Source organism: Euprymna scolopes, chromosome 29 (genome assembly GCF_053919585.1).
Source record: "Euprymna scolopes isolate OS-2025 chromosome 29, ASM5391958v1, whole genome shotgun sequence".
Classification (NCBI taxonomy): Eukaryota; Metazoa; Mollusca; class Cephalopoda; order Sepiida; family Sepiolidae; genus Euprymna; species Euprymna scolopes.
In genome coordinates, this window is record NC_136510.1 from 23,611,459 (window position 1) to 23,635,092 (window position 23,634).

The 23,634-nt window shown below is 34.7% G+C and overlaps 1 protein-coding gene across 1 annotated transcript in view; it reads left to right on the top strand.

Moving 5' to 3' along the window:
- Positions 1-23,634, top strand: part of LOC145252542 (cAMP-dependent protein kinase type II-beta regulatory subunit-like) — a 124,507-nt gene that overhangs the window by 60,513 nt on the left and 40,360 nt on the right. Inside the window, exons 4-8 of the mRNA XM_080112091.1 lie at positions 8,533-8,616; positions 11,527-11,568; positions 13,227-13,291; positions 15,569-15,722; positions 19,270-19,371. Of these exons, the coding sequence (XP_079968217.1) occupies positions 8,533-8,616; positions 11,527-11,568; positions 13,227-13,291; positions 15,569-15,722; positions 19,270-19,371 (447 nt within the window). The remainder of the gene's footprint in view (positions 1-8,532; positions 8,617-11,526; positions 11,569-13,226; positions 13,292-15,568; positions 15,723-19,269; positions 19,372-23,634) is intronic.

The following is a 23,634-nucleotide window of genomic DNA, read 5'->3' on the forward strand; positions in this document are numbered from 1 at the left end:
TATTTTTGTACCTTTTCTCCATGTTAAAAAACGACCCTGGTGTCTAACTCTGTCCCGTGAGGAGGCATAGTAAATAGGAACAAGGCACAGTGCCACTTTGAAGTAGGGGGCTATTATCGGGGACATAAGTTGCAGGGATATTATGAAGGGAGATGAGTAGCAAGATGTCTGTTCACATTACACTTGAACTTCTGCATGTCAGTGCAGTTGGGAAAGCAGAATCCCAGAAGCGAGTTCCAAAGTTTAGCAGTTCTGGGGAAAAAACTATTGGAGTAGAAGGCTTTCTTACACCTAGGGATCTCTACTATGAAGGGGTGGGATTTAGCTGCTTGTCGGGTTTGTCAGGAGTGTTCATGTCGATGGGATACAAGTGTTTGTAGTTCGTCAGAGCATTCTCCATTAAAATACTTGTAGAACAAGCAGAGGGATGCAACAGTTCCTCGATGTGACAGAGGCTGAAGCCTAGATAACAGTTCAGGACCTATCAGGTTGGCGACTCTCTTTTGAACCCTGTCAAGAAGTGAGAGATAAGTAGCAGCTACATCATCCCAAATGTGACAACAGTGCTCCATACATGACCGAATGATGGTGGCCTTTAGAGGTACAGGATACTTTCAGGCATAAGTAGTATTCTAGCACGGTAGAGAGAGCCCACCTTCTTTGCAGCAGCCTTGGCAATTTTTTTTTTTTTTTTTTTTTTTTACACAGTGATCACCACTTATCAAGGCCCGGAAGCCACTCAGGGATAAGGGTTATTGAAAGTACATTAAGTTAGTGAGGAGATTTGCTGAAGTGTTTACTTAAGGGGGCGGTTCATTAGGAATTTGTTAACATTGGACTTGAAGACATCCAAGTTGTAGTTCGGAGGGAAGCAGGCAGACGGAACAGAGTTCCACAGGCAATGCTCACAAAGTATCTATTCCAGTTCATGTTCCCTGTAAACATTAGGCCGAGGGGTTTAAAGGAAGTACTTTCGGGTAATGTGTTCTCTATGGACTCGAAAATGGTTAGATAGATTTTTTTTTTTTAATTTCACATAAAGATACTTGATGTGTCTGGGAGTGTTCTTACCTATGTTTTGTATCGGAATGCCTCTGATAAGTATCAAAAATCAGGAATCGAAAAAATTCAAAGAAAGAAGTTCGATTTCGACCAAAGTTAGCACTTTTATACAACCTAACATCACAAGTGCATTTGAGAAGTTTTATTACCACACAAGCAGAAGGGTCTAGCCTATAAAATCAACTGTAGATTCTTTTATAAAACAGAGGCGCGTTCCAAATGAATGTTTGTTTTTTTTAGAGCACAATTGAACCATGATTTTTATACGTTTAACTTTAATTCAAGTAATTATGTAAAAATATTTAACTTTAATTCAATTAATTATGTAAAAATAATTACATAGAATCAACAGTTGGTTATTTGAGAAGACAGGGGCGCGTTTGAAAGGAATGTTTCTGTTTAGAGCACAATGGAACCATGATACTTGACTTTTGTATTTTAAACTAAGTATAGCTATTACTTACAGATAATTTTGTAAAATCAACAATAGATTCTCTAATGTGCAATGTAGATTACAATATATGTGGGGAGGCATGTGAAGTTTCATCCCGGTATACTGCAGGGAAGGGAGGGGAATACGGAACTAGAGCAGGCAACCAATCGATTTGATTAAAAATGGGCGATTTCACCAATTTCGATGACAAGTAAAAGTATGGGAGGATGAAATATTCGATAATCATCATTCAATCTCGAACAACGTCGGGTCTCCTTGCTAGTTGGCAGGTAGATTTGAAAAAATTTACAGAAAATTTGTTATGTGTAAAGCAAGAACTTTTGACCTATTAATGTTGTTGTGATGATGAATTTCCTAAATACACCATCCATTGGAATACTGTACAGGGTGTTTCAAAAGTCTTGGGAACATTACAAATGCGTATATCTCATGAACTATTCCAGGTAGAAAAATGAAACTGGTGTCATTTTAAAGCTTGCTTAATCAAGTTTTTGGTCATACTAATGATTTTCGTCTTATCTTTCCATGTGCAGTAATGGCGTTCTCTAAACAAGACAAGGCGTTTTGCGTCCTCCAATTTGCAAAGACTGAATCGTGGACATGTGTTCAGCGTGCATTTCGCAGGAAATTTAAAAAAGAAGTCCCTGAAAGGAAACCCATTGTCAGATGGCATGCTAAATTTGTGAAAGATGGGTGTGTGTGCCCAAGTAAGCGAACAGGTCGCCCTTCAACTTCAGAAGATGCAGTTGAGCAAGTCCAGAAGCCTTTCAGCAGAGCCCCCGTAAATCAGTGAGAAGAGCCAGCAGGGAACTTCAACTTGCTCCAGCAACTGTCTGGCGTGTCTTAAGGAAACGACTGCAAATGGTACCTTACAAGCTCAAGTTGGTCCAAAAGTTGAAGGACACTGATAAGCCACTTCGCTGTGACTTTTGCATTGCAATGCAAGAGAAGTTGGAAGATAACGGCTTTGATGACCGGCTTGTTTTTAGCGATGAGGCGACCTTCTATCTGAATGGCAAAGTTAACAAGCATAGCACTCGCATATGGGGTACTGAGTATGACTTTTTCCTTTGGGGCTTTGTCAAGCAACAAGTCTATGTGCCGCCCCTTCCAAGAGATATTGAACTAAAGGCTCGAATAACGGCAGTTGTGGGAACCATTGACGTCAAGATGCTGGAACGCGTTTGGCAGGAAATGGACTATCGACTAGATGTCTGCCGTGTGACGAATGGTGCTCATATTGAGCAAGTTTGAAGATTCCCCACAAAACTTGAAACTTTAACCTTTCCAACGGTACCAATTTCATTTTTTAACTCCTAATAGTTTTTGAGTTATTAAAAATCTTTATGTTCCCAAGACTTTTGAAACACCCTGTATTTTAATGTAGACGATATTAAGTTCCAATAAAATGCAAATATATTTGATAATTAATATATATATATATATATATATATATATATATATATATATATATATATAATGTGTGTGTTTATATACAGGGTGGAACAATAAAAGTGTCGCCCTAAAGAAAACAACACTACAGCTCTATTTTAAAACTTATTCAAAAAATCAATTCAAGTAACTTGATTATGTAGTAGAGTTGACATTTAATTCAATATAGCCTCCTTCAGCCTCAATCACCGCCTTGATACTGGTCCGGAACTGAGACCATGCCTTTTTCACAAGCGCTGATGGGAGCTCGGCGAATAGTCAACAGATTGCAGTGATCAGGCTATCTTTGGTGTTGTGGGAGGTCATGTTAGTGATGTTCTCAACATATGATGAAACAAAGGAGTCCAGCAGGTTCAGGTCAGAAAAGGAAGGGGAATAGTAACAGAAGATTACAAAGTCATAGCACTCCTTCTGAAACTAAAACCTGGATCTCTTTGGACTTGGGATCCGGCGCAAAGTCCTACTGCCACCCCTAGCATCTGTCAGCCGCCACGTGATTGCACCAGTGGATCAGCACACATCTTCAGCACATCCAGGTGCACTTTGGTGTTGACTTTCAAGCCGACTTTAAAGATGTGAGGTGGTATGATGTGGCCCTCACTTGAAACCAAACCAAAGACCATAACCGTAGGTCATCTGATGTGTTGAGTTGTGACCGCAAGCATTGAACCATCCGGATTTGCATTTTGAGAGTGCTGGCAATGGTCCTGTTATAATAACTTGGATCGATAGAGAGCATGAGTTATACAGCAGGGCATCTCCGATCTCGCTCATTGAACATTGTGTTACTTTCAGACATGACAAAAGGCTCACATCGCTTTTGGGATTTGTACATAACTAAAAAACTAGTAGATGGTCTGCAACAAAAATTTAAAAAACGGTTTTCATAAAACGGAAATGGAATCATGTTGTCTTTTCTAGGGTGCCAATTTTATCGTTCAACCGAATATAAAATATATAATGGAAATGATAACAAATCTTTGTTTCCCACAATGGGCTGAATCTTTGGCGGCAGAATCCTCATAAAAACTTCAAACATGTATATCTGATTTTGATGCATGGGACACTGACTTATTTTCCGTACGAGTTTTCAAAAAATCTCCGGCAGCAGAGAATAGTAATTGCATTTACTTTTGCATAAAAATGCAGTTTTATGCAAGCTTTGTATATAAGATGCTTTTTGTGTCCGATTAATGCAGTTTTATGCAGAAGTAAATACAATTACTAACTTGGCTGTGTCGGCGAGTTGGTGGACGTAGCCAAAACTTTGGCATATCACAATTTATATGCATTCAAACAGTCGCAAACACTTTGTGAGACTAAATGTATTATTCTGTCAACTCGTATCCAGTGGAGCAGAGGAGCCATATAGCGTCTTTTTTTTTTTTTATGAAACAGGAGGACATTATGGCAACAAGTATAAAATTTTATTGTGTGATTCATTCCTTTTTTTTTTTTTTTTTTACAAAGGAGTCACCACTTATCAAGGCCCGGAGGCCACTCGAGGATAAGTGTTAATGAGTGTACAATAGTCAATGGGAAAATATCATAGCAATCGTTAGTAGTGGGAATTTTGTAAATTGGATTACTTAAGGGGATGGCTCATCAAGAACTTGTTTACATTGAACTTGAAGATGACCATATTGTAGTCAGCTGGAAAGCAAGGAAACAGAAGAGAGTTCCGCAGGTGTGCAGTTCTAAGAAAGAAACTTTGTTCATGGAATCTACGTTTAGGTTTAGGCACAGATAAAGAGTGGGAGAAATTATTGAGAGTGGTTTCAGCTAGACGAGTGTTTTCCGTGAAACTCAGGCCAGGGAGGATCAAAGATTGGAGCTCAGACGAGCACTTGCCATGAAAATAATGATAGAGATAGGCTCACAACGTTTTTTTTCTGCGGAAAAAAGGTTGCGGGGAAGAGAAAAGGGCATCCCCCACTAGATTACAAAGTCTATTTTGAACTCTGTCGAGGCAGCATAAGCTGCTTCTCGTAGCTCCTGCCCAGATGTGGCAACAGCATTCTATTTTTCTGTTCAGTTTTCAATCCTTCCACAGTATTCTTCATCATTTCATTGACCTTTATCCTCGAATGACTTTTAGCCTTGATAAGTAGTGTTGTGGGAGTCTGTATAGCATGGGGGGATGTAAATCGTGTAGGTATCTATGAGTTTCTATTAGTGTGTATAGTGTATGATTATATACGTGTGTATATACGTGTGTATATATGTGTGTATATATGTGTGTTCGTCTATGACTGTCCGGCGTTGGTATCGTCTAATCTAAAATTCGTTGTGTTTGTATGCACATCTGAATTACAGTTTATGACGGGACAATAATATACATAAATACCTTTTACAACACATAGGAGGAATGACACTTATTTGGGTTGTTGCAATAGATGATGACTGAACGTGTTAGGGAACTTGTATCCAGCTTGACATTTTCTTAGTATATTGTTGAGTGGCATCATGGCTATGATGAACAGTAGTGGTGATAGGGACTCACCTTGGAAGAAACCTTTTTGTATTTTAATCTCCGTTATGTGTTGTCCATCAGCTGCCAGTTCACGTCTCCATGTTCTCATTGCATTTTCTATTAAATTAATAATTATGGGCTCACAAGACGCTTTCACACCGGTGTGTCAACATGATTTTGCTGTATGGCAGGACTACTCAAAGCAGATTACATTGCTACCCAGTAATGGGGAAGAATGACTGAACTTTAGGAAATTGTTGTTGTTGATGATGATGATGATGACGACGACGACGACGACGACGACGACGACACATACAGAGGTAGAGACAACCAAAAGACAACGGATTCTGATGCTGATTTCTTAAACAATTATGAGGAACGGTTGAACTTTAGAAAGTTGATGATGACGACGCCACATACAGAGGTAGAGACAACCAAAGGACAATCAATTCTGAGGCCGACTTCGCCAGGATTTCGATAAGAGCCCGATTAGCCAGGTTACTCTGACTACTACCACGCTGCCACCACTCCTATCACATAGTTTGGATTTATGGAGTTGATGATAATCAAGATACATACTCATGTCTTGCGGAAAAGCAAACATTCTATTTATGTAAGAATTGATTTCAAATCCATTAAAGGAATTGAATTTTCTTGCCTGTTTATGCACTTATCAGAACTTCATTTCAATTTCCAAAAATCTTTGCAAAAAATAAACAAAAGTCAGTTTTTCCTCACATTTACAAAAATGGGAAAATCATTAATTTTTAACAGCAAAATTTATTTTTAAAAACAAATTTGAAATAAAATCATAAAATAATATGAAAACAACAATGTCTATTATTCAGTGAAGAAAATGCTATTTCATACTTTAGCATGATAAAACCGTCAAAGTGTTATTTCATACTTTAGCATGACAGACTGTCAAAGTGCTATTTCATACTTTAGCATGACAACCCATCGAACTGCTATTTCATACTTTAGCATAACGACTGTCAAAGTGCTATTTCATACTTTAGCATGATAGATCATCAAAGTGTCTTTCATACTTTAGCATGACAGATCAACAATGTGCTATTTCATACTTTAACATGATATGCTGGCAAAGTGCTATTGGTACTGGTTCATATTGCAAACTGGATCTCTGAAACTGTCTTCTCTTGCACAACCGGCACCAGACGTCAACTGCTGGAATATGATGAAATCTTAAAATCGTTAGGTAACCCGATCACATCACAAAGCTAGAAAACAGAAAATAATTTTTTTTTTCAGTTACTAAACAAATTTTAATTGTAATTAAAACAACCAAAACAAAAAAAAAACTAGAAAACCAAAAAATAAAATATAACAACATTCTACCGTAAACTTCATGAATCATTTTTGTTTTATGTTTTATTATTGTTTTCTGTTTTATGTAAATAAGTAGAAACATTTTTTTTTTCGTTTGATTAAAAACTAAGATACAATTGAACCTTACACATACATTATTTGTTGTTGTTTTTTTTTGTTGTTGTTTTTTTTTGTTGTTGTTTTTTTTTGGGGGGGGGGCTTCTTTTTAAGGTGGTAGGGTTATGTTTTTAGGTTGGGGTTAGAGTTTTTGGGTTATGGTTTTCGGTTAAGGTTTTGTTTTAGGATTTAGGTTTAGGGTTAGGATTTTTTTTGGGGGGGTGAGGTTAGTTTTTTTTTGTAGGAGGGGGGTTGTTTTGGGTTAGGATTAGATTTTAGGACTTGCTTCGGCGTTTGTATTATATCTAGGCAGGTTAAATTCATTGTTGTGTGCGCCATTGTTATGACTGGTTAAAACTAAACAACTTCACTTCTACAGGAGCAAACACGTATACAACAATAAAGTGTAACTGTGTATGCGAATTCAGGCAAAAACATCACCAAGCAATATTTCCAATAAATATATCTAATAGTTAATAACTCTAACTGAAGCAACAACAAAAATATCTCTGTTCATTGTTACTCTTAAAAAACACATTCTCTTAACATAAGCTTTTATTCATGTCTTATAAGGAATAGTAGAAGGGTGCAGAAAAGAAGGCGAACAATAAGAAAATGGTGTGATTACATATTTTGCCAAACTTCCAAATCAATTCAGCTGAACAAAATAGGTTAAATAAAACATGGTCAAACATTTTCTGCGGGATGTGAAGAACATGGTAATAGAATTGTTTACGAGGATGTTTCTTTGTTTTCTTTTGTGGTTTTCATGTGAAATTTAACATTGAAAAATAATTTTCATTGTGAAATTTCTTTTTTTTCTTTTCTTTTTTATACTAACCCATGTAAAAAAAATTTTGTTCCTACCTTTTCCTATTTTTCTCCTGTTTTCTTTTCTTTTTTATTCTTTGTTTTTTCTTTTTATTTTGTTTTCCTTTTATTTATTTCTTATTTTTATTTATTTTCCCTTTTTTCTTCTTCCTTTTTTTACTTTTTCCTTTTCCTTTTTCTTTTACTATTTCTTTTTATTTTCATTTTTGCTTTCTTTCCTTTTTCCTTTTTCTTTTTTTCCTTTATTTTCTTCTTTATTTTCCTTCCTTTTTTCTCCTTTCTGTTTTCTTTATTTTCCTTTTTTCTTTCTTCCCTTTTTCCTTCTATTTTTCCTATTTTCTTTTTTACCTTTTCTTTTTCTTTTTTCTTTCTTCCATTTTCTGTTTCTTTCTTTTTTTCTTCCATTTTCTTGTTCTTTTCTCTTTTCTTCCTTTTTCATTTTCATCTATTTTTTCTTTTATTCTGTTTTCTTTTTCCTTTTTTCTTTTTCCTTTTTTCTTTTTTCTTTTCTTTTTCCTTTCTTTCTATTTTTCCTATTTTTTTACTGTTTTCCTTTTTACCTTTCCTTTTTTCCTATTACTTTCTTTTTTCTTCCATTTTCTTTTTCTTTCCCCTTTTCTTCCTTTTTTCCTTTTCATCTATTTTTTTCCTTTTATTCTGTTTTATTTTCTTTTTTCTTTTTCCCGTTTTTCTTGTCCTTCGTTTATTTTTTCTTTTGTTCATTTTTGTTTCTACTAACCCAATAAAATGATATTTTAGTTTTTTTGATAGAATTATCGGGTTCTTTTTTTTTCTTTTCCCATTACTGTTGCAGGTAATACACCCAAAAAGTGATGACCAAAGGAAACGCCTACACGAGGCAACAAAAAACATCTTATTATTTAGAAGTCTCGAACCAGTAAGTAAAAATTTCTCACATTTGAATTTTTGCTATCCTTTATTGACCTTTGACCTGACAACTATTTTGAGTTGCAAGTTTAATCTCATAACTTATATGTTGAATAAAAATCCTGCCAACGTCATGCTTATATCAGAAGCAGTTCTTTTGGATAGGTGCCGCTAAAATACATTACATTTACATTGCATACAAAAAACAAACACAGTTTAAATAAATTTAAAAAAATAATAATAATAAATTAAGACAAGGCATAAAGCCACTTGATGTAAAAAACTAATAAGAACAAAAGATGATTATCAAAAAGACAGGAAATGCCTATTGATCTTAGTTTTAAAAGAACTAACGTTATAGGTAGGAGGAAAACAGTCAGCAGAAAAACGAGTTCCACAAACCTGCAGTTCCTAGGCCTAACGTTCACAGGAAACATGAGTTGGAACAGTTACATTGAGAGCATTGCCAGGACCACTGCGAAGAAGGTAGGCTCTCTCTACCATGCTAGAAAAATACTAATGCCTGAAATATCCTTTCAAAGACCATGTCATTTTTAAATCATTCTTGAGGTCCTGATATTACAGCTCTATTAAGGTCAAGTGGACATCGTTGTGTAAGATAAATCTATATATCTATAAAAGTGAAAGTGTCTATGTGTGTGTGTCTGTGTGTGTACATTTTCCTACCAAACTACTCTGTCTCTTTTTAGTCTACAGATTCCAGATTTGATATAAGGGGTACCGAGATTTGGGGAAATCTTTCTTATCAGTTTTCGGACAGAAATTTGGCTGCCGAGGGGGCAAAGTTCAACGATTTGACCTTTGAAAACTCTATCAAACTCCGCTGCCAATTTTGGATCTAAACACTTGAAATTTTAGATGTAGGTTACTTGGACATGGATCAAACTTTTTAATTTGATTTGAGCCCAAAACAGTAAATGTTAAGAGGTCAAAATTGGGGTCAAAATTAAATAAAAAAATACCTCTGTGGTCTCTACCAAATTCCTCGACTAATTTTGGTCTAAACATTTGAAAATTTACATAGTGTATTCAGACATAGGACAAGCTTTTTAATCCGGTTTTGGCCGAAACTTTTACTGCCAAGGGGTCAAAGTTAAAAAGATTTAACCTTTGCGGTCTCTAGCAAACTATTCAGCTAATTTTGGGTCTAAACATTTGAAATTTTACATAAAGGGTATTCAGACATGCAGCAAGCTTTTTAATCAGTTTTGGGGCGAAAACTTGGCTATGAAGAGGTCAAAGTTGAAAGAGTTGACCTTTGCAAACTCCACCAAACTCCTCCGCCAATTTTGAGCCTAAACACTTGAAATTTTAGATGTAGATTACCTTGACATGAGTCAAACTTTTTAATTTATATATATACATATGCACATAAAGTTATGAACAGTACATAGAGCCTGAGCAAAGCCGGACTGAACTGCTTGTACAGAATAAAATTATTTAATTTTCTTTACTAAGTATAGTTTCCTATTTACTTGTCTTCCCACGAAGGCAGCAAGACACAAGGTCAGTTTTTAATGTGAGGAAAATTTAGCTCCTCAAAAAGAGTTATACTGGATTAAACAAAAATAAAAGTCAAGAAAGATTTCTTCTTCACTGACAAAAGAAAGAACAGATACTACACTATGCCTTATTGACCCTAATCGAATAATCGAAATGCTCAAATGTTTAGTCAGATGCAGAAAATTGCTTTTTCTTATAATCATTCTTTTTCACGCCAAACAAGATTTGGAACCATGTCTAACAGGGGATTGTAGGGAGTTGAGTAGTCAGATGTCAGTTCACAATCAATTTAAACTTCTGTGTGTCAGTACAATCAGGAAAGCAGGAAACAGGGGGGGAATTCCAAAATATAGCAGTAAGAGATGAGAAACTTTAGAGTAGAAAACTTTCCATCATCTAAAGACCTCTACACTGACATGGAGGGAGGGTGCTGGTAAGGAGGTTTGTCAGATGTATATCGAGAGGAGTGCAAGTGCAGTGAGTTCATCAGAGCATAATCCATTAAAGTACTTGTAAAACAGGGACAGGGATGCAACATTGCAGTGATGGGACAGAGGTTGGAGCTTGGTCAATAGTGTGGGATCTATTAGATTTGAGACACTTTTTTTGGACCCTGTCTAAAAGGGAGAGACTAATGGTAGATGCACCTGCCCATATGTAGCAACAATACTCTATGCATGGGTGAATGGTGGCTTTGTAGAAGTATACAAATTTTATTTTTCCATCTTGTAAAGAAACATCTTTTTCGTGTAATTTTACAGACTGAGTAGAAAGTGGACTTGGGCTTACTTTCTGCAGCATCATAAGTGTCTGACAAAGGGGAGAGGGAGAGTTGCTGTTTTCTGTGTTTGAATCTATATAACATTTAGTGTTGGGTAGGTTTTGACTTTGAAGTAATATTTTTTAGCTCCTTATATCAAGTGGCTTCATGATCAACCAAAATGCTATTTCGAATTTGAGCTTGACAGATCAACTGAAAACTATTTCAAATTTGAGCCTGATCAACTAAAATGCTATTTTATATTTGACCTTGACAGATAAACAAAAATGCTATTCCTAATTTGAACCTGACAGATCAACCATACTATGTTGTATTTGAGCCTAACAGATCAACTAAAATACTTGTACTACTTTATATCTGAGTCTGACAGATCCAACAAAATGCTATTTTGTATTTGAGCCTGACTGACTGTGTCTCTAATAGAGATGGCTTGACTTGGCCCAAAAAATGAAATTAAGTGAAAACTAAACATTTTTAATGCTATCTAATGACACATATCAGTTTCTTGTTCGGGGAGGGGGGTTATAAACCCTAGATATTCTTTGAAGTTGGGGGCTCATTTAACTTTGTCTAATGTGACAAAGAAAATAATCCTGCAATTATTTTATTTTCCAGGAGAGATTACAAAATGTGGTTGATGCCATGTTTGAAAAAAAGGTAAGTTGAGATTTGGAGAATCTATTTTTCCTTTTTTTTTTTTTTTTTTTTCTTTGGTCTTTTATTGATAGTCTGGTGAATGTTAAAATTTCCAATGACGGTAAAATCCAAAGATGCAGAACCCAAGAAAGTTAATTAACTGCACTTTCTTGGATTCTGCATCTTTGGATTTTACCGTCATTGAAAATTTTACCCATCACCAGACTATCCATTCACATGAAATCACTTTTTTATTCACCCTATTCCCTCTGCTTCACTTTTTGTTATCAAGTAAGATCTATTACTTACTTGTAGTTTCATTTAATACTTTTGCAAGCAAAATCCGATCCTGCATTTTGCTAAATCCTACCCACTGATGAGAAGGAAAGTATTTCTTCAAAACTCCGCGGATTAAGGACTATCCATTTGTTTAGTGTTTCCTTTTTTAAAATTAAATATGTTGATGGGTTCATCGATTTCAGAGTGGCAACAGAGATGTGAGTGACAAATCACACTTCAGACTTTTATCGAAGCATAATTCATCGCTGAAAAAATGCATTGAAAATAGTGGTGACTATATAGGAAAAATAAATTCTGAAGCACAAAAGGTTGCCTGTTTTAATGGTACCATTCCCGTCTTCGTAGCTCTTCAGTTTTTCACTTTTTGAGTTAAACAATAGGAGGCCTTACTTTTGGAACGAGCCTCATATATATACATTTATTTCTTCATCCAGACTGTTGCAATATTTTTTTTTATATAAAAGAGGGGTATGATTAAAGAAAATTGGAAGGTGGGGCTTTGTTTTAAAACCCAAACCGAGTAGAGAGAGCCCGTCAACTCTGTACAATAATCTTCAAGTGATGGTGTCACAAAACAGAAAAACGCCCGCTTCTAATTCGTCATGAGCCAGCACGGAAGTAGTGAGGCTCATAAAACTGTCATGAGAATGCTTATGACAGTGCGAAAGTTGATCTAACTGGGGATACTGAAATATAAAAAGTCTGTGTGGAAACTTTGAGTGGAAACTAAAGCTGGGGGGGGGGATTTGAAAGAGTTAACCACAAATACCTTAAAAAACTTTTCTTTTTTTTTTTTAATAATTGCAAATGACTTGACGTAACTCATTCCAGTATTTAAGCTAATTTAAAAAAAATAAATAAATACATTAAAAATCTTTGGTATACATACCTGTCTCTAACGAAAATATCATATTCCAAATATCGCGTAACTTGATCAAGTAGTTATTGGTTTTTATATAGAAAATAATTTTTTTTTTTTTTTTTTTTTTTTTTTTGCCGTTTTTAGCAATTAATAGCAAATTGTAACCATTACGAGGTTTATTTTGATCTCTATTTCTGGAGAGGTTGTTAAGAGGGGGATAACAAGTGACGAATTTTAAAGATACCGAAGGGGGGTACAGTTCTTGCTTTCTAATAAAATTTGATTTTCTTAGTCTAAAACAAAAGTGACCATTTTTTTCGAATATGATGTTTTTCGTTTCGTGACAGGTACGTTCTCTATTTTTGTTTGGAATTCTGGACTTGCAAGATTTTTTTTTGGGGGGGGGCATATTGTTTGAGTTGCTCAGTAAAATACCGTCTTTCTCAACACAATTAAATGTTGTATTAATTATTTTTCACTGGAAAGCTTCAGCTTCTCTTTTTGTTTGTCTTTCCAGGTTGAACAAGGTGAAAAGGTCATTATTCAAGGAGATGATGGTGATAACTTTTATGTCATTGACAGGTTGGTAGCTTTTTTTCCTTTTGCGTTTATCGTCATTTTATTTTATTTTTTATTTATTCATTTTTTTTTTTTTTTTTTTTCAGTCTTTTCTTTCATGACGCTGTCGTCAACCTGCCTCTGAGCATTCTTTCCCCCTTTTTCTTTTCCTTGCTCTTTTATTTGTAAATATTAATTCTGCTCGTTTGCCTGCCTATTCAACTCCCATTTAGCCAGACTGCCCGAGGCGACATCAAGTTGTGCCTGTCGTCTGCTCTAATAAATGCCAACTTAGCAAAACAAAACAAATCGAAGGAAAACGCCGACTTTTAAATTTCTGTCTTATGTAACAATATCCTCCCTCTTTTTTGACACCCAAATTATATATATATATATATATATATATATATATATATATATAATAGAACCCCGGGATACGGCATTAAAAATTAGTAACAAAATACAGTACAGTATATAATATACATGTATATCATTAAATAACATTATAAATAACACCGTAAGGCGGGGAAATTACCGTAACCAGGGACCTGAAAAACATCGTATTCCACATGGTAACCTGAAAACCCGTATCTTAGGGCTACTGGGGTTCTACTAATATATATATATATATATATATATATATATATATATATATATATATATATATATACATACATGTGAAAATATTTTTATTTCTTTACTAATCCTTATCTAAGAAGCTGGATGTAATTACAAAGCAATATCGTGAATAAATGACACAAGACTATATTTCAAAATTCATGATGTTGACTATCTTATAATTTATTCCTTTAATTCAGTTGACATTTACAATTCTTGACAGTATCTGTTTCGTAGAGCAAAATCAATAAGTTAATTATTATATCAATTGGTGAGGTTAAGGGCAAAATAGATTCACTGATTGATATAATAATTAAGTGATTGATTTTGCGCTACAAAACGGATACTGTCAAGAATTGTAAATGTCAACTAAATTAAAGGAATAAATTAAAAGATGGTCAGCAATATCATGAACTTTGGAATATAGTCTTTTGTCATTTATTCACTATATATATATATATATATATATATATATATATATATATATATATATATATATATATATATATATATATATATATATTCAAGAAGTAAAAATTAGGTATCCAAGCCAAAAGCTTCTGTAAACATATTAATATCATGTTGTATCGTGGAACAATAGTGAAAATAAGAACAATCAAGTCGAGGTTCGGTTAAGGAACAAGTGTATTAACAATAATGTACAAAGATAGGAAAGCGTGTATATCTGCTGGGCAATCGGCTAGCAGTTGAAGTGCAATCGCATCTCTCTCACTGGTGTTGGAATTACTAGCGCTATTTATAGTGCTAATCGGTGTAAATTCCTCTGTTCAAGGAAGGCCGGTTTAACAATTTATATAGTAATCTCAACCAAATAAAAAATCTCCATACTCTCAAAAAATCAGAATAGGAAATAAAGATAATCATAAAAGAACACAATTACAGACTGCAAATTTTAATTTACAAGAATTTATTGTTCGACAGAATACTAAAAAAGAAATACCAATATTTATTTTTTGAGTATTCTGTCGAACAATAAATTCTTGTAAGTTATAATTTACAGTTTTTGTGTTCTTTTATAAGCTTTATTTCTTATTTTCATAAACTAAACAGTTGCAGCTCTTTTCTATTTTGTTTAATACTAACTAGCGGGACCTGTGGAAATTCCACAGGGGATTCATTCATATGTAATATATTGATGTTGGCATTCTGTAGATGTTCAGCGGAAATGGAGACGCGCTGATATTATTGTAACTCTTTTGTTAAAACTGCAAAAGTATTTATATAAGCTAGCACAAACGCTCGGCAAAGCCCAGTCGAAAAGTACGCTTAAATATGATATTTTAATTCTTGCAGATTTCGTTTATATTATTATAGAGTTAAATAAAAAAATATATCCATTATATATATATATATATATATATATATATATATATATATATATATATATATATATATATATATAACTTGAGTTCCTTCAGCCGAAACCGAAACCAAGACTTATGAAGAATTCTTGATAAAATTATGTATTAAAAAAAATAGATGATTTAAGTGCCATCAGCTATAATCGAAACCAAAACTTATGAAGAATTTGTGTATTTTGTTACGACTAAGTTTAAGCAAATAAAGTGCACATGTTTACACCATTTCTTAAATATTATTAAAGATTGTTTTTTTATTTTTCTTTATTTCATTTTTTTTTTTTTTTTTTTTTTTTTTTTGCAGTGGTCAGTACGACGTTTACGTAGAAGTGGATGGACGGCATAAAAAAGTTGGAGAGTATGATGGTCAAGGCTTTTTTGGTGAATTAGCGCTTATGTATAATGTTCCACGAGCGGCAACTGTTGTCTGCTCCTCACCTGGATGCGTCTGGGCTTTAGTAAGTTTTCAAAACCAAAAATGCGTTTTATTTCCTGATATATTCATAGCACTTATTTTTATGAAAACAGGGTACAACATTTTTATTGATGATTTTAAACAAATAAATATTTGTTTATTTGTACGTTTTCAAAACCCAAAATGCGTTTTTTCGTATAACTTATTTTTATGAAAACGAAATACATTTTTTTATTAAAATAAAGAAATTATGATTAGGTTCCTTGTTATTCTTGGAAAAATTCAATCAGAGAAGAAGGGATTTATTACACATAAAAATCTCATAATCTGAATGTTGTGAGTTCAATCCCTGTTCAGAGAGTAAATTTTAATGTTATCTTTAATCATGCTCCAAAATTTAAAAGGAAAAACATCTAAATATTAATTTACTTGTCCATACGTCCAGTGTCACAAAAAATCATCATCATCATCGCAAACATTAATTAATAAGAAACGAATTACCTCCCTTTATAGTCGCTCTTTATCAGTTCAAATTTATTAAAACAATTTCCTCTTCAAAAATTAAAAAGAAATCATAGCTGTCTGTTTTATGATTTTTTTTTTTAAAGTCCTGTTGAGAGGATACTGTAAGTTTTTTTTATTATAGTTTCTTTTTAAAATTAAAAAATATGTGCAAGTGAATTGACATCTGTTTTTTATAATTTTTATAAAAACATTAAAAAAAAAAAACAATATGTTGTGTGTTAAATCTAAATTTTTAAAATCAGTTCTGTTTAGCTTTAACTATTAAAAAATGATTAAAGTATATATACATTAATACAAATTATTAAATTAGATATATATTAATATGATTATTAAATTACATATACATATGTTAATACGAATTATGAAATCGTATATACATTAATATAAATTAATCAATTACATATGTATATATTAATATAAATTATTACATTACATATACATATAAATTAATATAAATTATTTAATTGCATATAATTTAATATAAATTATTCAATTGCATATAAATTAATATAAATTATTTAATTGCATATAAATTAATATAAATTATTTAATTGCATATAAATTAATATAAATTATTTAATTGTATATAAATTAATATAAAATATTAAATTGTATATACATTAATATAAATTATTAAATTGTATATAAATTAATAAATTGCATATAAGTTAATATAAAATATTAAATTGCATATAAATTAATATAAATTATTTAATTGTATATAAATTAATATAAATTATTACATTACATATACATATAAATTAATATAAATTATTTAATTGTATATAAATTAATATAAATTATTACATTACATATACATATAAATTAATATTAATTATTTAATTGCATATAAATTAATATAAATATTAAATTTCATACATATTAATATAAATATTAAATTTCATACATATTAATATAAATATTAAATTTCATACATATTAATATAAATATTAAATTTCATACATACTAATATAAATTATTAAATTTCATACATATTAATATAAATTATTAAATTGCATATAAATTTATATAAAATATTAAATTACATATAAATTAATATAAACTATTTAATTGTATATAAATTAATATAAATTATTAAATTGCATATAAATTAATATGAATTTTTAAATTACATAGTTACAGAAAACTGATATTTATCTTACCAGAATAATTTAAACACAATTTGCTTTTACAGCAAATTTTATTTAATTTTGTGGTTTTTCTTAAGCGTAGTGATGACATTTTTTTTATCTAAATTTCATTTCACGCCATTTCTTTATCTAAATTACATTTCACACCATTTTTTTATGTAAATTTCATTTCACGCCATTTTTTTTGTTTCAGAAAGTAATTTTAGTCTTTTATTTTTCAAACACTATAAAAATTTAAATGAAAACTGACAGATGAGTTAAGGATAAGCCACTCTTAATAATCATACTCTGCTTGAAATTTTTATATGGCACGCACCTACTGAGAAGTATTTGTTTGTGAACGTGTGCTTCCTCGCTCGACCACAAACACCAATGTTATTTCTGTGGTCTTCTTCTCCTTCGTCTTGATAATAATTTAATTTTTTACCCGAAATATTAACTCTGGTGAGGAAAACATAAAAGCAAGAACACTTTCAATCAAATTTTTATTCCATTCTCTCCAACATTTTTTCTTTTCAATAAATTAGGTCCTGGGTATGACCTTAAGACATCTAGTGGTGAACCTGTGAAGTTGCCCGTTAATTACTAGTGCTTACAGGTCTACTTTAGCCCAGAGTAGTAATACCTTTTCGAGGCATCTCATGCTACCAATTCAGGCTGTCTAAAGATACTGGCTTCCTGATCAAAAAATGCAGCAAATATTGACGTTGTTGTTTTTTTTCTTTGCAAAACTCAATCATGTTCTGCAAAGTCATAAACAAAAACAATTTTCTTCTACAAAACAAATCAAACCAAAAACCATGAATAAAATAAATATTTAAAGATATAAAGAACTTTAAGGATAAAATCTTTTTTTCAAAATTACTGCATTTGGTATTAAATTACCCAAAAAGGATTAATACCATAAAACAAAACAACCAAACCAAACTCCATGAATAAATATTTGAAGATATAAAGAACATTGTGATTAAAAACCTTTTTCCAAAATTACTGAATTTGGCATTAAATTACCCAAAAAGGGTTAACATATCATAAAAGAAAGCAACCAAATCAAATCAAAAACCACAAATAAATATTGGAGCATATAAAGAATTAGAAGCATAAAACCTTTTTGCCAGCATTGGTGGATTCCACATTAAATAACCTGAAAAGGGTTGATATGCCGTAAAACAAAAATAAGCAAACCAAAATCAAATTAAAAAAAAAATGTTTAAATGTGTTCTAACAACCACTCGGTTTATGTTGCTAGATTTTTTTCTTCAATTAATAAAATGTTGTTTTTTTTTTCTTCAATTAATAAAATGTTGGTTTTTTTTCTTCAATTAATAAAATGTTGTTTTTTTTTCTTCAATTAATAAAATGTTGTTTTTTTTTCTTCAATTAATAAAATGTTGTTTTTTTTTTTTTTCAATTAATAAAATGTTGTTTTTTTTTCTTCAATTAATAAAATGTTGTTTTTTTTTCTTCAATTAATAAAATGTTGTTTTTTTTTTTTTCAATTAATAAAATGTTGTTTTTTTTTCTTCAATTAATAAAATGTTGTTTTTTTTTCTTCAATTAATAAAATGTTTTTTTTTTCTTCAATTAATAAAATGTAGTTTTAATAAAATGTTGTTTTTTTCTTCAATTAATAAAATGTTTTTTCTTCAATTAATAAAATGTTTTTTTTTCTTCAATTAATAAAATTTTTTTTTTTTTTTTCAATTAATAAAATGTTTTTTTTTCTTCAATTAATAAAATTTTTTTTTTTTTTTCAATTAATAAAATGTTTTTTCTTCAATTAATAAAAAATTTTTTTTTTTTCTTCAATTAATAAAATGTTTTTTCTTCAATTAATAAAATGTTTTTTTTTCTTCAATTAATAAAAAATTTTTTTTTTTTTTTCAATTAATAAAATGTTTTTTTTTTCTTCAGGATCGAGTTACATTTCGTAAGATCGTTTTAAAAGATGCCTTTAACAGAAGGAAGATGTACACAGACCTAATCGAGAGTGTCCCCTTATTTTCAAGTCTCGATGTAAGTATATTTACCTAACCCCTCCCCCTCTCACCTCCAAGTTTAGTAAAGTTAGGCATGGCTTCAATTTATAGTGGAGAATCCAGCTCCTCCAAAAAGAGAAGCACTCTGGATGCAAAATTTGCCATGATCAGATTCATCTGCATTCCTTGGTAGAGGAACCTTAAACGACCACTAATAAACCAGTTTCTCTTCCCTAAGGAAGAGATAATGCTTGGTAATGTTAATTTCCAATAACAACTGGTTCTTTATACATAAGTGCTTGGGTCTTTTACCGCCTTGTCTGACGCCGCTCTTCCTTTCCACCATGTTTCATGAGTTGCTGTCGATCGTCTCATCTGTTTAACCAAGACAAATAAAACTCTTTTCATGAAGAAAGAAGTCTAAAAGAGACATCCGCTGAGTTTTCTTCAAGGTTTTATTTGTGAGAAAATTGAATTGGGAGAGAGAGAGAAGCTAATGTTCCCTTATCTAATTATTTCATTATTTAGTTCCGAGCTTAACTGAAATGAGTAGCATACAGACAGAGATATTGAGGTAATACAGGGTGACCCCAAAAAAAAAAACAGATATCGAGGTAATATTTGCACTTAGCAATTATCAAAGTTTTCTATGGCTTCCACAGAGAGACTGATTTGAAAACCTTTGTTTCTTTCAACTCAAAAAACGTGACGTCATTTATCATCTCACTCCGTTTTGTCTACGCTATTTAGCTTCGACCTTACATGTCAGCCATCTTTGACTCAATCTCCAGAATGATAAGATAGAAAAATAGTCTCGAGTGTGAGAAAGTGTTTAGAGCGATAGAGAGAACTGATTTTATGAGAAGCAGAAAGAGCAATGGATTTAATATATGGACTCCAAAAAAGATTTGATGAGAAAGAAAGATCCAAGAAGTTTTAGAGTTGATTTCTCATCGAGAGCAGAGCCATCCATAAGAATCAGGAAGAAAAGGGACATGCCTGCAATTGAAAAACAATAGCTGTTGGATTAAACGAAACAAGCCATTTCTTCCATACTGAACTCATATCAACTTCTAGATCAACTGCATATTTCAACTGATTCGATAAAAGATTAATGATCAGAAATAAAAATAAAACAAAAAGAACACCTGCGGCGAACATTGTGGGACGCAGGCTTACCTCTTAAACGGCCTCAGTATGCACTTTGCCGACGCAGCATCATGATACTGAAAAGGGTCCAAGATGGCACCTGCAGCATTATATAACAATGCAGTCTCGCCGAATCTTGTGTGCTCTCGCGCACATATGTAAATATGCAAATTTAGAGTACTCCTGACTTTGATAAAAACAGGCCACTAAAGCAGATGAGACAGATGTGAAAACGAGTCTACAGAAAATACTGACGGACGACATTGCTGCAGTGAGCTGAAGTTTTGTGTGCCTTTCTTTTTTTTTCTTTGCAACGTCAAGCTATTTCGGCAAACATTTTTTACCATGGACAGATTCGACCTGAAGTTGATACCCGAGTTTGACAGTCCCCAGCTGGTCATTCGGTGGTTGAATGGCTGGAGAAGGCCGAGCGCATTTGCCGGTTACGCAAAATTAAGGATCCAGCTTTGATCATCCCATTGAGGCTCACTAAGGGGGCTTATGCCGTGTACCAGCAGCTCGGGGATGAGGCGACAATGGAAAAGATAAAACAAGCATTGTACGGAGCATTCGGTGTGGACACTTTTGTTGCCTGGAGGCAATTCTATAAACGTCAGCTTTGGTCAGGGGAGACTGTGGACGTCTACCTAGCCAACCTGAAGAAGCTTGCTGCTCCCTTCGGCAGTGCAAGCGATCGAATATTGGCATGTGCCTTTTTGTCTTGGCTCCCGGATGACGCCAGTCGGCTGTTGCGGGCATCGACGAAGCTCAATGAGCTGGGGTTGGAAGAGTTGTTAGCTAGAGCCCAAAGCACCTAAAGGACGATGTGGAGCAGGTCTCGGCAGTGGTTGACGCATTGGAATCGCCTACAGAGAGCTCACGGTGCTACAAATGTGGTGGCCCCAACCACTTCGTCAGAGACTGCAGAAGCGGTGCGAAGTGCACCCCCAACTATGGAGTATGGAAACGAGGACGCTGTCACCGATGCGACAAGCCAGGCCACATGGCACGGAATTGTCCGGGAAACGAGCAAGGGGAGGAAGCCGCGCACCAGCACCCTCCCCAAAGCAACACTGAACAAGGCGCCTCCTGTAGTGACAATGCGCATTGAATGAATGGATAATGGCTGGCTGGTTCCGGACCCAGAGGATGAGCTCGGGCTATCAAGGGGGCTGATCCCCTGATGGCTGTCAGGCAAGAGAATAAACAAAAGGTCTGACGTCTGTGCACATAAACTTAGGGAGTGGTGCTGCGAAGAGCCTACCTGCAGCTACGCGTTGAGAAATCGCTGTGGCCGTTCCAGACGGTTGAGATCAAAGAGACTCGCTATTGTTTGACCAGGCTGGGGTTGGCCTGAACGTGGCCCCGAACATTATGACAGCGATTATACAGGCGATCCAGTGTTAGGATGAAGCTGTGCAACCGGCGACGTTGTCGTATATTGACAACATTTTTGTGAACGAGAGCCTCATGTCTGCCCAGGCGGTGAAAGAATACTTTGAGAACTTTGGGCTGTCGTGCAAGGAGCAAGAGCGCCTGCAAGATGGAGCAAAAGTTCTTGTCTTGCATGTGAACGGCAGTGCAGAGGAATCTGCTAGGGAAGAGGTGGTGACATCCCGGAAGTTCCATTCAACATCATGCGTCGGAGTGTTTTTTCCATCTGCGGAAAACTGGTGGGCCACTTCCCTGTGTGTGGGTGGCTCCGGGTGGCCATAAAGCGACGTGCGACTTCCATGTCAACGGGATGGGACGATGAGGTGCGCGAAACATGCTGGTGGAAGCTGTTGCCAGAGTAACCAAGGACGACCTCGTGCGAGGGATCAGGTGCGTCGACAGGAGTGAGTTTACAGTTTGGGTGGATGCCAGCTCACTCGCCCTTGGCGTTGCTCTTGCAGTCAATGGATTTATTGTAGAAGATGCCTGCTGGCTTCGGCCAGAAAATGACGCTGGGCACATAAACCTGGCTGAGCTTGATGCTACACTCAAAGGGGTAAATCTGGCGCTTCAGTGACAGGCCAGAGTATTACACATCGTTACAGACTCTATGTGCGTGCATCAGTGGATAGCCAATGCCTTGAGTGGGAAAGCACGGTTAACAACGAAGGCATCGGCCGAAATGCTAATACGGAGACGACTTGCTACCCTGACCGAAATCATCAAGTAATTCAATCTGGCCGTAGATGCGACATTGGTGCAGTCCTGTTAGAATCGTGCCGATCACCTGACCAGAGTGCCACGCCGTTGGCTGAACTTGCCGAAAGAAGTGGACGAACTGGCACCTGTGAATTGCGTCACGGTTGGGCATCGGCTTAGCCCGGACTGTGTTGCTGATGTCCATTGCCAAAGCGGGCACCCTGGTGTGAACCGAACCCTTTACTTCGCCAGGCTGGTGGACCCCCATGTGTCAAAGAGAGACATGAAATCTGTTGTGAGGAGCTGCGAGACCTGTTGGTCGATCGACCCAGCGCCCATCCGGTGGAAGAAGGGAAAACTGAGTTTGAGAGGAAATTGGAACAGGCTCACAATGGACGTAATTCACCACAACGGCGGGCATTTTTTGGCGCTCATCGATTGTAGACTGTCTAGATTTGCATTGTGGCAGACCCTTCACTTACAGGACTCGGCTGCTGTGTCCATGAGCTGGAAAGTATCTTCCTCGATCGTGGTCCCCCCTCTGAGATACTGACCGACAATGGCACCGCCTTTGTTAGCGAGCAGTTCAAACAGTTTGCAGACAGCTGGGGTATACGTCTGTGATTTCGGTGCGCCCATGTGCCCAGCAGAAATGGAATTATCAAGAGAAACCACAGGACTGTAAAGACCATCGCAGCTAGGAAGGGGTGTACAGTGCCTGAGGCAGTCTATTGGTATAATGTCACCCTAAGGATGACATTTCCCCCTCTACCGCACCAGTTGAAGCACTGCACAGGTACCACATCAGGGTGAGAGGTATGGAGACCAGCCTACTGCCTGAGCCAGAGGCGACGAGAGAGAGTATCAAAGAGGGGGATGTCATCTGAGTTAAGAACCCCCGCAGCAAGTGCACCACACGCTATGGAACCGGGCGTGTTACTGAGGCGATCAGCCCACAATCAGTGCGGGTTGGTGGGGTGCCCTATTACATCAAGGATCTTCGATTGACATCACACGC